General features: G+C 41.1%; 1 protein-coding gene across 2 annotated transcripts in view; it reads right to left on the bottom strand.

The window, feature by feature from the left end:
* The window catches only part of CLIC5 (chloride intracellular channel 5), a 68,387-nt gene that overhangs the window by 46,175 nt on the left and 3,831 nt on the right, over positions 1–18,381 (bottom strand). The window contains exon 1 of one of the 2 annotated variants that reach the window (XM_058802209.1): positions 3,343–3,669. The exons of the other annotated variant lie outside the window; for it this stretch is intronic. Coding sequence (XP_058658192.1) covers positions 3,343–3,405 — 63 coding nt within the window. The 5' untranslated portion in view covers positions 3,406–3,669. Of the gene's footprint in view, positions 1–3,342; positions 3,670–18,381 lie in introns of those variants that run through there. 2 annotated transcript variants of the gene reach the window in all.

The following is an 18,381-nucleotide window of genomic DNA, read 5'->3' as shown; positions in this document are numbered from 1 at the left end:
CAAGGAATGCACATCGAAACACCTGTTTCCACTGCAAACAAAAAAAGCCACAAAAGTCCTGTGGTCCTCCCTTCATGGGTTTTAATTGTATTACTTCATGCAATAAGAGCACTATTTCAATTTTGCCATTATGTTCACGCATACAGGTGCAAGATTGCCAGGAAAAGCTAAATATACCTTCCAGCAGGGTGTCACTGTTGTTTATACAGAAGCACTTTGCTTCTCCAGCACCCAGAGGACTGAAATCAGCCTGGGTTACAACAAGCTGGGTTCAGCACAGAGCAGCACGACCTCCCGAGGTTCCCTTCCCCACGCATCAAACCCTCCTCTGTGGCAGCCTCCCCCAATTCCCTGCCAAACAAGTTTAGAGAGGGAATTGCTGCTGGAGAGTTTCAGTGCTCAGCAAAGGCCTGCTCACACAAGCTGCACATCTGATCAAGGCAGCACCACCTCCCTGGCAGAGCTCATCCTCCCACCATCGCTCTCTCCTTGTGTCCTGCCCCAGATTTGGGGGGTTTGCTCTCAAACACATACCTTGCAAGAACAAACACTTGTTCACAAAAAAATATCTCACAGATGCAGGCTGGGGCACCGTTAGAAAACAAGTGAAATCAATGGGGATGATAACAAATAGGTGTGATAACCACCTAACCTGTGCCTGCCACAGCAGCCCAGCCGTGTCCTGGCGGTGCCCAGCCCGTCTGTGCAGCCCAGGGCTCCCGAGCCAGCCTGCATTAGGTTACAGAGCAGCTCTTTTGGTTACAGCCCTGCTCCCTGCTTGTCTGCCTGGCTCCTGCTTGACAAACACCAAAGGGAAATAGAGCAATTGTGTAACACCTTTCTTTTTTTAACCTGAGACAGAAAATGCTTTTATTGGGGACACTGTGGCTGGTGAAAAACAGCCCTTTCTGGTTTTTTTGGGCTTGTGGAAGATACAGTTTCCAGCAGGCCACATCTACTCCCCTACATTTTCTCACTTGTTGCTGCCTTTTCTGTGTGCTCCTTCAGGGATGCAGGACAGAACTCTTTTCCTTGGGTGAAGTATCACCTCTGTAAAACTCAAATGAGGAATTGCTCATTGATCTTAACATCCTCTGCTGTCAGAACTTGCCTCAAGTGTGGTCCAGTATATTTACATTTGCCACTTGTCCCAGTATCTCATGGTCCTCCAGAAGTTCCCACTTTTCTGTTCTTTCCTGCCTTAAAACTGGCAGAATAATTATTTTCTTTTGCAGAGTATCTCCTGGATCAGCCTTCCTGTTTACCTTACCAATATTCTGTTCTTTGCAGTCATCCTCCAGAAAAGTTTTCACCTGTTCATGACTCTCTTACATTCTCCTATTTTTCAGCTTGTCTCTCCTTTGGATGTTCTCTTTTTATTTTTGAACTTCTGAGGTGTATAATTTAATACTCTGGTCACATGCTTTACTATAGAACCTTTTAAACTTTTAATTAAATTAATGGCACCTTTCCAAAACATCAAGAATTGCAATTTTTCAACCTAAATGGAAAGTCTCCAGGAAGATACCAATTAATTCTTCTGTTCCAGCTCTGAGTTTTATGTGAGTCTCTATGCAATTCTGTAATATGCATTATGCAGGAAGTCACATTACTAAAAATGTTCTTTCTGGAGCTATAAATCTTCAGGTGGTGGCATGGCTTGGTTTAATGCAGTGCTCATTTTCCCCAGTATCTTATAGATCCAGAGCTTCACACAATGAATCTGAGCAATGACCTTCACTTCAACAGCTGATGCAGTCAAAGAACCACATATCACAAACATCCATGTCAGCCTCAGTGAAATAGTGCAAGCACTAAAACAAATCAGTAGCTGCATATTTCCATTCCAGCACACATTTGACTCATGACAGAGTACCAAACAACATCACAAACCTATTTTTTAGCCCATAAACATCTCCATTAAACACAATTTGGTAGAAACAACTTGTAAGAGGTGAGGTGTCTGGTTGTATGGAGTCATGCTGGTCCATTTTATTACATTAAGCTCTCTGTAAAAAGTATCTGTGGGGCTCTTATGAACCTGAAATTCTTGTCAAATCTGTTTGCTATGGAAAAAGACCTCACTGCAGTCTCATTCACAGCACCTGAACTGACTGGTTTTGGAAGATGTGTGAAAAGACTGTGTATACACATCATGGATGTGGCTGACATTTCAACTTACAGCCCAAAATATCCATCAGGGAGTACAAAGCAATTATGCACTCTCATCTTCACAGAAGGGAGGGGTTGGAATTTGCTTTCCTAATCATTCAGGGCCCTGTTTGCTAAGGGTCTGAGGTAACTCCCACATATTTATAATAATCCAATGGATTTACAGGAATGGATTAGGCTCAGAGAGACCAAACACCTGCAAGTGTTCCAGGCCAGACTGGACAAGATTTTAAGCAACCTGGTCTAGTGGAAGATGCCCTTGCCCATGGCAAGAGGACTGGAACAAGATGATCTTTGAGGTCCCTTCCAAACCAAGCCATTCCATTATTTTACATGGGCATAGAGGATCTCAGCCTCAATGTGTGTAGAGGCCTTAAAACATTCTGAACATCAAAAAATCTGAGCTCTTCACTGAGACTGAGTTTGCATGAAGTTTGCCATTAATAAGGTTGTATGTGCCACAGGTTTCAACCGTGCCACTGATTTTAGTGGTAAGGTTTTCACAGCCCAAGACCAAGTCATACACAACTTGAAACATTCTGAAACCCTACCACATAAAAGGTGTGGTATTTTTTTCTATATTTTCATTAAATTGCTTTCTGTTCTCAGTTACTCTTCTATAAAATCAGAATGAGCTTCAGTCTGAGGAAACTGACAGTAAAAACTGATTAAGTTTTTATTAGTTTAGGGAAAAAAAAGGGAAGCATTGCAATAAATAATCAGAAGACTGACAGCTTATCTCAGTCCTTATTGTTTTATGGTTCATCAGCATTTCAGACCTGACAGCCTCTGCTGAGGTACCAAATCCTGGTACCCCCCATCTTCCCAAAAATGGAAAAGAAAGTCAGGATTTCATAGAGCAAAACCTGAAGCCTACAGCCTCAAGTCTAAAGTTAGGACACAGTACATTGCAGGCAGCAGGCTAAGAATAACAGAACAAACTCAGGAGGAGAGAATTAACAATAAAACACAGGAACCCTGAGTCTCCCTCCACAACATTACCTAATTCTAATGTCACAAAGAAGAAAGCAGAGTGAGTGTGTGTGCAGGAGATAACAGGCTGCCACAGCACCGCTTCCGCTCAGCGCCACAAAATTAAAGTTTGATTATTCAGTAGAAGCTGAGCCGATCTGAGAGTCACACCAGTGTCCAGTTCACAGCGCAACTTACCTTCACAAAGAGCTCAATTTCAGGGTCCTTTCCTTCCCCATTAGCAGCAATAGAGTCTGTCATTTTTCACCCCCAAGGCTACCAGCTGATCTCTTGATATTAAGTGGCAAAAGGAGGTTTCAACTGCACCGGCGTGCGAGTTTCCCTTGTGAACCGCTCCCACAAAGCTGTTAAAACATCACTTGTAGTGATAAAGCTCGAAAGCACTGGAGTAAACAAGTTTGCAGGCAATTAAATTAATAAGAATTAAGAGAAGGCAGGCAGCAGAGGAGCAGTCCCTGTTACGGTAGTTCTTCAGAGCAACAAGTGCTGCTGTGCTCTGGTACAGTATCCTCATCTGTCAGAGCTGCAGCCCTGCTGCCTGCCCAAAATAGCCCCGAGCATAAAAAAACAGAGGGTGGGGTTAAACTCAGAGGGGAGGAGACAAGCTCCTGGTACCTAGGGCAGGATCGGTCTCTGAACAAATAATTCTGCTCTTCCCTGTTTTCAGCGTTTCTGTTGTTCCCTCCCTCATTCTGCAGCGGGGAGCACCAGGGACAGGGAAGAAGGAAGTCCTGCAGCCGGGCTGGTTTCGGTGCTTTAAGCAACAGTGATGTTTTTTCTGCTTTTCTGAAGGGTGTTTGTCCTGCCTGTAGCTGTTCAAAGTCCTAACATTGTTATTGTTAAGAAAGGTAAGAGAAAAAGAGCCTGTGCACTGGCTGTTGGATCAGTCAAGGAATGGGAAGAAAAGCAGAGCTTTGCCTCAGCAGCCCCCACCATGTGTGGGGTACAAAGTGGTGCAGGAGCCAAAAGAGAGTGAGAGAAGCGCCTGTGATGTGACCACTTCTGATGGAGCTCAGGAGCAGAGGAATGGCAATGTTTGGGTCCCATAACAATTTCTCAGCCTGTCCCTCGGGGTGCTGGCTGTAGAGGGGGGACAGGAGGGCGATGATTTGCTGGATGGAGCATGGGAGGACAGTTCCAAGGGCCTCAGCCTGCTGCTGACATGCTGGTGTCATCCCTACTCCCTTTCCTTCGCCCTGCATTCCTGGCGTGACTCACAGGGCACCACACAGCAGCGCCGAGCATGAGGTGGCACCTACAGAAAGTCCTGACACAGCCAAAAGGCACGAAGGGAGGGAGTGCTGGCACAGGTGGGGACAGCAGGCAGAGGTGAAGGGGTCAATGGCACCTCCTCCTCATCCCCATCCCTGCCTGGAGGGACTTTGTGTCCTCCAGCCTTCGGGAAGTCTCTCCCTACACTTCTGCCCCGATCCTGTTTCAGGACTGCCAAAGCTCTGGCTCACAGGTTGTTGGCAGCTCGAGCTGCCAGACATGAGCAGTTTTATCTTCCCCTTCTGACACAGAGATGCCTTTTGGGAAGGGTTTTGACATGATCAAACACTCGCCTTTTCTGAAGCTGCTCTTAGCAGTGTGCTTCTGTGGTGACCTCCAGTTCTCTCTGTAGGCATTTGACACAGCTCCAGAGCAGTCACAGCCAACACCTCCATGGCCCTTTGGGTAAGTTTTATGGGAATTTTCCCACAGCAGCTGCTTCATGTGCACTACATGAAGGACTGAAATGGTTAACAACTAAATCTCATTATGCTGTTGCAACTGTAATTACAACATAATCATCATTATAATTACTGTAAAAGTATGCTTATGGTTTTTAGATCTAATTAGCACTCATTCAAATAACTGGAAGGTTAACTGTAAGAGAATTAAATGTTATTACTCCTTTGATTTCAAATTTTTACATGTAATTTTTGGACTAGGCACATTAATTACCAAACATTTAGAGTACAAGTACTACCGGCAAGTTTCCAAGGACATGGGCTAAGTGTACTTGCATGTGGCAGAAAGAATCATTGCATTGTAATTATGCATTACAGTTATAAAAGTCTGCCAAAAACTTGAGAATAATCACTGTGTCTCCAAAATGCATCCCAAAATAATGCATTATTAACTATACAATTATAAGCTTCTGGGATTTGCAGAAAAATTGTTTTGCTCTAGCACCTCGTGGCAACATAATTTCCCTTTAATAAGTGTTCTTGGGAAAATAGGAAATGGATCATCTTGGCTGAGGTTACCTGTAGCTCACTGAAAACATTGTTTTTCAGCCTCACTGAAAACATAGTTTTGATATAGGCAAGTGGTTTGAACAAGTTCTATCCCAGGACCATTGGCTCTGGAAGAGAAGATACTGCCAGCTATGAGCACAGTAATGAGGTAATGCTGCTAATGCTAAACCAAAGGGTAGAAATAAAATCAGCTTTCCAAACATCAGCACTTACAAGTTGTGATGCATGTGACCTATTTAGATGTCTATTTTAGAATGAAAAAATATGCCCTAGAAGTGTCTAATTTTTTCCACTGAGCCCAGGGTAATGAGATAAACATGTAATGGGCAGACAAATCCTGCAGTAATTTTTAAGTAGAAAAAAATCTATGGCTTTAGAGCCTGATTTCTGTGCCTGTGCCATCCCTCACTCCAGAAGTTGTGTGTGCCTTGTGCTTCAGAAAGTCAAACTCTAGATGTAGCAATTTCAGTAGAGGCTCAATGTGTTAAAGCATTCAAATCCTTCCCTCCCAGTTACTGTCTGGGTTTAGTGGTGTGTTAGAATTAGCAATTAGTTTGCAGATGAAGATTATTGTGCTGAGGCTCAGCAAAGCAGAAGGGAAACTTTGCAATACAAAGGGAGCAAAGGTGTCCTGCAGCCATTTCCATCCTAACCCAGATATAAACTGCTGCAGGGATGGGCCAGATCCCACCTGGCTCAGGCGCTCTGGGCAGTGCAGCCACTGGGACGTGCCTTCCCCATCTCCTTCCACCTCACCCCCTGCCCCAGGACCTGATATGGGGTGCTCAGAGGCTACAGAAGTTGAGGAGTAAATACCACACATCTGGTGTTCCAGCTCTGCTTTTAGGTATTCGTGGAAAGAATAAGCTAGCCCGCCAAAAAAAAAAAAAAAATCCCTCTGCTTTACAAAAATACCCCCATGGGATCCCTAGAAGGGACCAAACATAACAGACAACATAACTTGTTCATATAATGCTGTTTTTTTTAAAAAATAGATTCTGGGAGCTGAATTTAGGATAAAGATTGTAGAAGGCAGTGAGTAGGAGGAAATATATATGGATGCATATATATATATATATATTTATATATTTTATATGCACTGCTTTAGAAATCTATTCATGCATTTACTGTTTTCTGTCATATAAAACTGACTTATCACTTACATCTGGGTGGAACCTTTCTGACTATAATGGTTTTTAGTGTCTACACAGCTCTTTTGTGTATTATGAAATCAGCTCTTTCTTCAGCCAAATTAAGGGTAAGATACTGATAAATAATTAGTACACTCTCATTTTACTGCAAAGAATGAGTCACTTAGTTTGGCCTATCATTTTCTCACAAGTCAGAAGTAGCAGAGGCTTTGAGTTACACACAAGAACATTAGACACTGAATTATGAACTCCTCATAAGCCAAGTCATTATAGTTTGAGGTTTATGAGATATAGAAATGAATATGAGCACATCATCCCATTAATAAAAGAAGAGATGGCTTCAGAAAAGGAGCAGCCACGTCCCTACGTAAGGCTCTATTGTAGGTGAGCCCTGGTGCACTATCAGCTTTCACAGGCCTGATCCAAGCTTCACTTCCAGCAAAGATTTGTCCAGAGGGGGTGAAGCAGAGGCCAAGCATCCAGAATGTAACTCTATCAGTTCTCCAGCACACTGCTACCTTACCAAAAAGGATCAGAGCACAAACTACATCAATCCCCCAGTGCTTCCATCCAGCTCCTTCCATCAGAGCAGGTATTGCAAGTTTTATCCGACACAGGAAATATTTTTCATTGCTCTGATGAAAAGATGTAAAAGCTTGGTGCAGCTGCAGTAAATGCAGTAAATGGTATTCAGGCCTATGATTTTACCAGGGAATTATTTAACTGCTTAGTTGTCAAAAAATTCCACACCTAAGCAGCAGCCAGGGTAGTTTGAATGGGTTATGGAAACATCTCTTCCAGAGGCAGTTCTGAATTACTGGCAATTTCCAACTGCATTTATTGGATGCTGGTAGTTTTGATATGCAACACATTTAACAAGTTAAAAACTGCAAAGAATCAGTCCAGTAATTTCTATTTTCTTTTGAGTTACAATGTGTTACTATAGATTTCTTGTCTGAATTTCAGAAAAATCAGAAGATTTGTCTCAGATATTTGGGGCCAGACAGCAGGTCTGTTCCCATTCCCAAATGTACAAGCCATGCAAGGACATACAAAGCTCTTATCATCAGCCTCATGCCAGCACTCAGTGACCAGACACTTTCCCTTGACTCTAAAGATGTACAGTACCTCAAAATGTGTTGGTTTGATGGAAGAACTTTGATTTTTTTCCTTTTTGTAAATTTTCCCACGCACAAGGTAATGGAAGAAAAGACATCAAGAGATACAAAAACAGCTGTGCAGCCTGAATGTTCCAATAAATGGGATGGGATGGAAAAGCCTAGAGCAGAAAACTTTGCACTCCATTAACTGGCCAGTTTGAGGTAACCCACTCCTTACCCACCCCCAGATATTATGAATCCATCACAGCCATGAGTTACAGCAGCTCTCCTTTATCTTTTTATTAAAAAGCATTATTTTAGCTCTAAAATGATCTTGCTGAAACTCTTCTGTTTAGCAGAATGAATCAGTACAGACTGGAGTTTTGCAAAGTTCTAGTCCAAAACCATGGAATTATTTTTATATATAATTATGTTTTCATGTGGATGCAGCATCAAACTTTGCTGTAACATTAATAAGCATTAACACCTTCAAGAGAAAACCTGAAAAGGAAAACTGAACCTGCTGTTCAGTGAGAAGAGGGATTGCATTATGGATTATGATCTCAGTGCTCACACAGAGACAGCCTCAGGTACCCATTTGTAAGGAAGTGGCTCTGAAAAGGTACAAAATCATCTCCTAATGCTGCATTCAGTTCAGAGGCTTCTAGAGGGCAGTGGTTTATTTCACTATCATTCCAAAACTGACATTTCAATTAAAAACAAAAGATACTCCCAACCAGGACTGGGACTGCTCTGGAAAGTGGTATTGTAGGAGATACAATGGAGAGCATGACAGATTGTCCCAAACTGTGGCCCTATGGATAATGTAGCTGATAAAAGGAGAAATGTAGAAATCCTCAGCTCCTGCTTTTCAAAATGAATCCTCCATGCTATCAAGTGTGGTGGAGAAAAACAGCACCAGGTAATTGTGATGCACCCATTGTTGTTGACTCACTACTGTCATAGAACTAAAATTACATTCTTTTACTTCCAAGTCTGCAACAGAGTAAGTAATGCATATTCCTGTCTTGTTTTACAGGAGTTCAGCATGCAAGTCCCTTTTTATATTATTTGTGTTCACTTCTTTGTATGCTTCTTATCATAAAGTCTATCATAAAGTCTTCTTATCATTAAGTCTAAATTAATTAAGATTTGAAGTATGAACATGCAAACTAGGATTAAATCCCTTCCCAAATAAAAGACCAGCACACAACACACTACTTTAATCCTGATTTATGAATTATTATTTACAGAAAGTATTTAAAATGGCATGTACAACTCACACACATCTCAGGCTAGGCTTCAATTGCTCCCAGGAATTAAGGCTCAAAGAATGCACAGTTGCTGATTTCATTGGACACATTAGTGTTTCACGCTGTTGTTTAGAAAACAATTTGGCTGAGAGCTGAAATTACTTTCTATGTTCTGATGCACATTATTTCTAAAAGTTGAAGCCTTCAGCAGCTGAGTTTGAAATTACTCATGACTCAGGCTGGTCCACATGGGTTTACACACTGGCATCAGTACCTGCAGGGCAGGTAATGTGCATGGATCTGCACTGTGGAATTCAGAATCCTCTGCAGTGTAGATACTGTTTGTCTTAAGAAAAGGGCCTCTGATTTTTGCTCCCTGAAAAACTCACATTGGATCAGTGTGAAATAGCAGGGCTCAACATCCTTACCTCCCTCTGTGGCAGCAAAGTTTAACCTCTGCAATGGTGATGCCTCTGGTCAGTGGCAGTGCTGCTAGCCTGGGTTAATGGAGCTGGCTGACCTTGAGCCTCTCAGTGAACTGAAGAACTCTTCCATTCTCCTTAATAAATTGCCTTCATTCATTTTTCATTTCACCTTTTGGTGCTTCTGTGATAAACTTTCCACAAAGTTTGCCAGCTCACTTGCCTTAGTGCATCACCTCAAGCTATCATGAAATGAATGGCAGGTTCTTTCTTCTTTTTTCCCTTCCTAAGAAACTTCAAAGTAAGAGTTCCACATCTTGCAGCACCTAAAGCTGACTTGGTGATACTCCATTTTAGGTTTGGTTTGGTTTTTTTTGCTTGAGGACCCTTTTCACTGCAGAGTTAATGCCAACAACCAGGATGAATTGAAGCAAGGTGGTGAATTCAGCACAGATGTGAACTTCTCTTCTGCTAATACTCTTTTTACATTAACAGAATTTTGCTGGTAACCATCACATTAACAGCTTTTTGCTGGTGACCAGCAAACCCAGCTCATTAGGACTTCAAAGAACATATCCCACATCCTTAAGTGAAAGATGGTGGTGATAATTCTTGAAAAGGCGGTTGGCTTAAGACCAACAGTACATTTTTAGTGAAATTCAGCACTGAGCACAGTCTAAATAACAGTGGTGCCTTATTTAAGTCTGTCAGAACTGGGAATACTGGGTAGTCTAACTAAAAAGACATGAGGGGGTTCTTTGCCTCTAAAATTGAAGATTTTCCAAAAAAATTCCATCTTTTGCCAAAATCACAAATTTTCACAGAATATGTAGCAGGTATCACTTTTATAAGAAAAGTGTGGGCCCTTGGCCACTGGCTGCAACACCTGGCAGCAACCTCACAGACCACCAAAATGTCAAATCCCAGTTTGTCTTTGCAGTCTCACTGCTCTGACACAACTCTGATGCAATTCTGTAGAAAATGGACTAGGCTTTCCTGTGAGTCCCCCATCAGCTGGAAAAGTTCTAATGAGATATGGACCCCTTTACTCATTATTAGCAACTTCTACCCATTTCTAGTCAAGCAGCAAGTCAGAGTTGATCCCAGACTAATTAATAAATATATATAAACATGTCTATGATGTTGAGAGAAAACTAGATTCACCTGCAGAGGGTGGCAGCAAACAGAGACTCTCCAGTTAAGCCTTGCCTACAGGTTCATGCAGAAAATTGACTTTCAGAGAAGAAAAACAGAGTTCAGAAAGGTGAAGTTGTGTGTGTTGTGAGGTTTGACTCCTCTCAGCTCTGGGTCTTGACTAGAGGGAGTTTCTGTCGTCTCTGACCATGCTGGGTCTCCTGACCAGAAAAAGATGACTTTAGGGTACAGAATTATAAAACCAACAAGCTCTGCAATTCTCTCATATGCCATGAGAGATCTAGAAATTAAACAACAAATTAAAAGGTAATTCATAGCCCTTTTTAGAGAACTAAGTATATAGAATCAAAACTGAAAGTAAGTTAGCCAGGTCATCTGTCACTGTTCCAAGATATTATAAACCTTGCACTTTATTATTGTAAACCAGAAAAAAAAATTTAAATTGCTGTTATGAAAATGAAGGGGAATCCACACATAAAAACTTAATAGTGCAAAGCTTCATAAAATCAAAGAGGAGGACTCAGAGCCACTGGAGGTAATACATGTGGGAATAGTTTACTACTGATAGGGCTGATAGTGCCACTGATTTTTAATGCTTTCTAATTCTTTCCCCATTTACACCCTGTTTTCAAGTCAGTGTAACTTTTGCCAAACTTTAAAATGGGAGCTTTACAACACTGATATCTTCTTTATTCATCCAAAGGACTTCAGACACCCAAAGATTTATCTTTCAATGCACTCAGCCACTGAACTCTCTTGATTCCCCAGGCTACATCTGAAAACAAAAGCTTGAAAGTGAAGAAAAATTCAAGGAAATGACCGAATTTCCCCAGAATCAACAGCAAGCTAAGAATAGACTCCTGAACTCCTCAATGCCAGCTTAGTCAAACAATTGTCAAATGAAAGTACATTTGTTTTCCCAAGTGTTCAGAACTCTATAGTCATGGAGTACACTCTCCATACAGGTGATTATGTGAATATATACACAAGTACAACATTCTTGTACACAGTATTCTATGGGCACATTTCCAAAGACATTCCACCTGTCACTTGAAAAATCTGCTTGGAAAATCTGGCCTTCAGTCTGTTTCTTTCTTTTTTTTTTTAGTTAACATAAAATGTACTTGGTTACTGTCCCCATGAGTCACACAGTCCATTCCTGACAAGTTAATTGTTAAGTGGAATGGGCAGCAGAGCGTTCTTTGGTCGCATCCTTGCAGGGCCTGGCAGAGCGCGGCCTCCTCCCTGGCTGGCGGTCAGAGGGAATGCCAGGCTGGCGCAGCTGCCGCCGGGCTTTTATAGCCGGGCTATTTTTAGCTGTTATCAGCCCCGGGTGCGGGGCCAATCCGCGCCTGGGGCCGCACACAAACTCTGCCCTGGCCAAACTTCACTCGCAGCAATCTCCCAGGGAGGGGCCAAGAGACTGAATTTGCTGCTCTGAACTTGGGCTGTTCTTTATTCGGGCTCCTGCAAGGCGCCAGCGCACCAAGGACGCGTGTTAGGGCCGTGAGCAAGTTACTGATTCAACAGATAAGCATCCTGCCTATATTTGGTGAAAATGAGTGAATTTAAGGTGCCTCATGAAGTCCAATAAGTGATGCAATCGTTCAGTGTGATATACATATAAATCAATCTCTGGTGTTTTTACAAAGGAGGTGATTTTTATGTCACCGTGAAACTATGTACTGTGTAACTGGAAACTACTTACTGTGGTTATTTACAAATCCATGTGCTCACCAAAGGAAGGGAAGACAGATTGGTGCCTCTTCAAAACAGGCCACTTGGTGTATAATAAACTCTTGACACTGGACTTCTGTCCAGCATATTCTTTTAGTAACTTTTCGGGGAAATATGACCCTGTAATAACTTTAGGCTTTAAGAAATTAATTTGAAATGGTGAGAAAAATGTGTATTAAAATTAGGAAGAATTTCTGATGACATTAAGAAAAACAAAAATTTTATGAGTTTAAATTAGCCCTCCTGGTATTTCTGTTTACTTTGCTAGTATTATTTGGACACCTCACTGGCCATTTCTGGCTAACAGAGACCCTCTTGCAATGAGGGACATAGTTATAGAACAAGTATAAATGTGGGCAAATATAAAACACTTCTGCTGGTCAGATTTTTAATCAAATAGATTTTAAAATTAATCCACAAGTGGTACAAATACATGTGAGTAGAGGTCTGAAGAGTGCTTAAATTACCTATATTTTCATATGCAAAGCTTCCACTCCTTCCATTTGCTTCTCAACCAGCCTTCAAGTTACAGGGACACAGTGCTGAGATCTCCCAAGCACAGCAACATAGACATTTCACCTCAAATAGAATTTGTTTACTCAATCACAGGTATCTTTAAACAGGAGGTTATTAAAAGAATCTTTTTGCTGCTTGTTTAGTTTAGCTATAAAAGCAGAAGCAACCTGAGACAAGATGCAGCTGTGAAAAAAAAAAAAAAAGGCACCTTTGTGGAAAGAAAATATGTGCAGAAGGGGATTACTATGACAACTGGCAGGAACAGAGACAAAAAGGATTGGCTGGTTTAGCCCCGAGATTGTCTAAGCCTAAACTGATTTTTAAAAGAGCTAAGTGCATGAATGACTACTAATGGACCATGCTGGCACAAGAGCAAGGATGTTTTAACTGCACATAAATAAAGGTAATTTGGAAATTAAAGTGTCAAACCTTTAGAGCAGTGACATTCTGAAACAGATTTCCAAAATTAATAGTAATAGTAATACTTTCTAAATAGACTTTGATCACTTTATGAATTAAGTACTGCATGATGAGGCTGTCTGTAAAAGGATACTCGATTTCATGTCCCAAAAAGTCACATCCAGTCCTTTGAATTTCTTTTTCAGATTACCTAGAATCCTCAAAGAAACCATCTTGGTCAGTGTGCAGATTATTTCTACCTTTCTGTGCCTCATCTTTTATAAACATATAAGCAGGAAGATAATGGTTTTCTCTCAGAAGATGTGTTCTCAAGTTTTACTTCATTAACACCTGCATGGAGCCTGCAACAGAAAATCAATTAACTTGTAAATCAAAATCCTGGTTTTGAACACTGCTGGATGTACTGAAACCAGACCTGTGCACTGACAAATTCACTTCCCAGCTATCCCTGAGCATGTCATTGTAACGTCATGAATGTCACTGACATCTTGCATTATCAGAGACGTACAAATTCACCTACAATTGTTTCACTAATTGATATGAAAAAGATCACCTAGAGATCTAAATATAAAAATCATACCTGCAGATGACAAATAAATGACTCATTTTAGAGTGACACACTTCCTCCTTTTCTTCTGCTACAGAAGTCAGTTTCATACAGGTTCATAACATTTTCCACAAAGAAGTAAATATTTTTATATTGCCACAAATTCCTAAAAATATTTATAAGTCTTGGTTCAGCCACAAACATAGTTATGAGAGGACATTGAGTAACTCTAAATGAACTAGTAAATACACTAGTTATTTACTAGTGGCACAACAGTGGAAAATTTGCCTTTAGTGCAGGGTCTTATGACCCAAAAAAAAAAAAAGAATTTTTCTTTTCCCAATTAAAATCTTAAGCTGTGTTTGAAGCAGTATCTAGGAATTCAAATTCAGTATGTTCAGTTAGCTTTTCTCTTCTACTGTGGTGTCTGAAATAAAATGTGATTCTAAGACAAATACACTTGAAAGACACATATATGAGGATTGCTGTTAAAAAAAAAAGATAAAATTTGACTGAAGTTAAAGGAAGAATGCTGGATCTCAGTCTTGGAAAGATGATAAAATGTATTAAATAATTTTATCTGGTTCATTTAGACTGTAAGTGAACAGCAGAAGTGTCCAACATCACACTGTTAGATCACTATTGCACTTCAGTTGTTGCTGAGCGGGGACACTGAAACAAAAAGGGAAATTAAATAGCCTGAAAAAAGAAATTCATCAATCCAAAGTTTGTTTCCAGATGTCCATTACCAGAATTCACTTCTAGTCCAAGATTTGTATTTAAACTGCCACTGGTAGTATTCACTTTATTTAACTTTAGGTGACCAGGCCATTGTTTTCAGTGAAAGTTTATGGCTTGATACACTTGCCTAAGCTTAGATATCCAGCAGCATTTGATAGAATAGCTGAATAAATCCATAAACATATATGAGACAGGATCTATGGGACACTCCAGAGGCAGCTGGAAACAGGAAAGAAGCCTTTAGACATCTAAACCAGCAGGGGATGCCCGTGGTTGGAAAACTGAATTAGGCCCTGCTCCATACAATGAACAGCGTCGATCTAACATGGAACCTCCCTCTATAGGTGGTGCTTGCACTTGGCCACAGGAATTAACATCCCACCATGCTATTTCAGATAGGTTTTTGTTGCAGAAAGAGCCTAGATATCCTGCAGAGGTGTAGTTAATGGCTTACAGACACACCTTCAGTTGGATGAACCAAATCCAACCCTTGATATCTAAAAGAAAAGAAAGAGCAGAGCAGAAATGCTGCTTTCCTTTTGCAGACTCCAAAATAGGTGATATATTATCATCATTTGTTGCTCTGCAGGGATTATACATTACTTTGCATTTGTAAAATCTTAGTCTCAGTAGAGCTGCTCTATAGGTACTTCTAAAATAAGCAATTCAAAATAATACAAATTGCTCTGTTTTGGACAGGATCCTTTTAACAGTTGACAATAGTGCTACACAGATAAGTTTTCAAGGCCAGGAAAAAATCAATCCACAAATCCAAACATTTTTCACTCCAAAAATGTAGGTGCTGAGAATTTAAAAAAAAACCCAAAAACCATGCTGGGATAAGAGCCTTGTTTTCAGAACATCAAAGAGAGAATCACAAGATGAAATATATATAAGGAAAACAAATGAGTAAATAAATCCTGGTTTAATTTTCTCTCGGTGTGACCTCCATTATTTACATTGTGTTTGCCATTGCTGCAATCACTGTGCAGGGACAATTTCCTATCCTAGATAATCCAGGTCTGTATTTTGAAGCTGTTGCTACGCTGTGCCCGGACACCGCTGTGGCTGGAGCTGCGCACTGAGGGGGGCACGGAGCACCAGCTCAAAATGGATTCACAAACCTTTCCACAGGTGCCTGAGTGAGGCACACACTCAGCAAGGGTTGGAAGCAAGACCTTTTCCCCTTTGTATCCAAAAGATTAAGCAAACTGCTCTGCCCTGCTGCTGAAACACACGTTTTGCTGGTGACTGATACTTGGGGGAGTGGGTGTTATCTGCAGCAGAACGGCTGTCACTAATCTTTTCACACACACACACACACACACACACACACACACACAAACACAGAGTAATTTGAATAGGCATAAATCCAGCTGTGAAGAGACCCACAGCACAGTTTTCCTCCTCAGAAATAAGGGTTAGTAGCTATTAGGTTTATTGTGTACACTTCAGAGATTACCAGTCTGCTGTACAGGGCAGGGTGGAGGAGGGAGCCATAAAGCCACACTGGGTCTGCACTGTGATGTGGAAGTGTTAAAGGTGTATCTTATTTTCTGAGTTAGCAGAGCAAAAGCACTGGTGAGGGTGTCTTTCACACTGGATTTATGTCAGAGCAGTTCTCTGACTCCAAAACCATGCTGTTTCCAGTGAGGGGTGATCAGAGTCTGATCACACCACTAAGAGAAACCTAATTCTCACAGAAGAGAAACCTGAGGTTCCACAAGTCAAATGGCAGCTGCAAACTGTGCAGTACTACTGGTTACACCTGCTTGCAAATGGGCAAGACTGTTACTGAAGCATTTATTGGGAAAACATCAGGGCTGGAGGAACCATACAAATGTTAAAGGATTCAAAAATACATTAAAATAGAACAGATAGAGAGCTGGATAAATGATGAATTAAAGAGGTGCTTGCTGTAATAATTTTTATCAGCATTGCTATTTGTGCTACTTGTACTTCCAAACTGGAGCCTAAGAATTATACAAATTAACTGGAGAAAGACTGCAAAAGGTCATAAAAATGACCCCTAAAACAAAAAAACCCCAAACCACAACACACCAAACCACTCAATATTTAGAAATGACTCAAGCTTTAAGGCAAGCTGAAGGACTTGTTTAGCTCAAGAAAGCAAGACTGAAGGAAATTTTGATCTGTGTCTTCTATATACATAAAGGTATTGTATAGCAAAAAGAAAAATAGCATAATTCAGAGCAATAGAATTTTACTAAAGGAAAATATTGTCTCAGGACAATAATTAAGCATTGACAGAGACTAATTGGTGCAGGTGCTGAATGGGCATCACTGAATGTTCCCAAAGAAGCATCTATTAGGGATAGTCTAGATAAGACTGAGAGCAGAAGGACACATTACTTGGTATTCCAGACTTGTATTTCTATACTTAATTGTACTTGTAAGCTATTTCAAGCTATTTGCAGGAATAAACAACCATTAATTTCATTTTAATTATCAAAACAGGCATCACGTTAGGATATTGGCTCCCCATGAGTAATTTCCTGCTGTGTACATGTTAACTTCAGCATCTTGGTCTGTAAATCTGCCAAGACTGGAAGATTCTGAAAATAGTTCATGGATCTTTTCCTTTCTCAGATTGCTCAGTTAACGCTGTTTAAAAGGTGGATTATGAATCACTCAACCTTTTTCTAAGCTTATTATTAAGACCAAAATAATAATTGCACATTTCCGTTAGTTTTATTATTTATAATATTTTTAAAGGCTAAAAAGCTATAAAAAGACAAACTATAATTTTGTCTTTTGTGTACATATGGAGAGTTACAGCTGCTACCTGGCTTCAGCCTGAATTTACCTTTCTACCTGCAAACCTGGTGGAGAAGATATGGCTGAACACCAGCCTCATGTGCTGCATTGGAGTCAATCAGAGGACTAACTGGTTTCCATTGCCAGGAGGTATCTGGACACCCAGTTATGCTTACAAATATCTAACAGCCCACAACTGCAAATACAGCTGTTTTCCTCTGTAGATTATGAGTGTAGTAAGAAATGCTCAGTTTTGCTCAGCAAAACACCAGTTTAACCACTAATTTCTCACTGGACATCCATGTGGTTCTGCTCTCTTTAAATCATCCTTAAAGTTAGATTTGTCCTGTGAGTTCATGTTCTGAACAATTAATGCACATTCCTAAATAGAATTTTCTCAACAGATTCCAGAATGCTTCATAAAACAAGAGAAAAGGCAACTCATTAGGAAGAAGTGTGATTTCCCCAGTGACACAATGAGTGTCACTGTCCCTGTGAGGAATGTGGTCTGTCATTCTCAACAGCTCAGCTCAGCTTGGGCAGTCAGTAGGGAACTAGCACAGAGTTAGTTGTCCCACCAAGTTGGAGTCCTTAGATAATCCTGGCTTAGAAATCAAAGAACCACAGAATCACAGAATTGGTAAGGTTTGGAATAACATCAAGTCCAACTGTCAACCAGCACCTCCACCATGTTCACCATTAAACCAGGTCCTCAAGTGTCACATCCACATGTTTTTGGATGCCCAGGGATGGTGACTCCACTTCCCTGAGTGGCCTGTTCCAGTGCCTGACAACCCTCTCCATTGAAAAAAAAAATTCCAAATATCCAACCTAAACCTCCACTGGCACAACTTGAGGAATTTTCTCTCATCCTGTCACTTGTTATGTGGGAGCAGAACCTGACCCCCACCTGGCTTCATTCTCCTTTTAGGGAGTTTGGAAAGCAAGAGCCCCCAGCTCCCTCAGCTGCTCCTCACCAGAGCTGTGCTCCAGACCCTTTCCCAGCTCCATTCCCTTCTCTGGACACGCTTCAGCCCCTCAATTTCTTTTTTGCCATGAGGGGCCCAGAACTGAACCCAGGATTTGAGGTGTGGCCTCAGCAGTGCCCAGCACAGGGGACAGTCACTGCCCTGGCCCTGCTGCCACTACATGG

Source organism: Ammospiza caudacuta, chromosome 3 (assembly GCF_027887145.1).
Source record: "Ammospiza caudacuta isolate bAmmCau1 chromosome 3, bAmmCau1.pri, whole genome shotgun sequence".
Taxonomy (NCBI): Eukaryota; Metazoa; Chordata; class Aves; order Passeriformes; family Passerellidae; genus Ammospiza; species Ammospiza caudacuta.
Note: the sequence above shows the minus strand (reverse complement) of the source record. Positions and strands in the feature narration are given on the sequence as shown.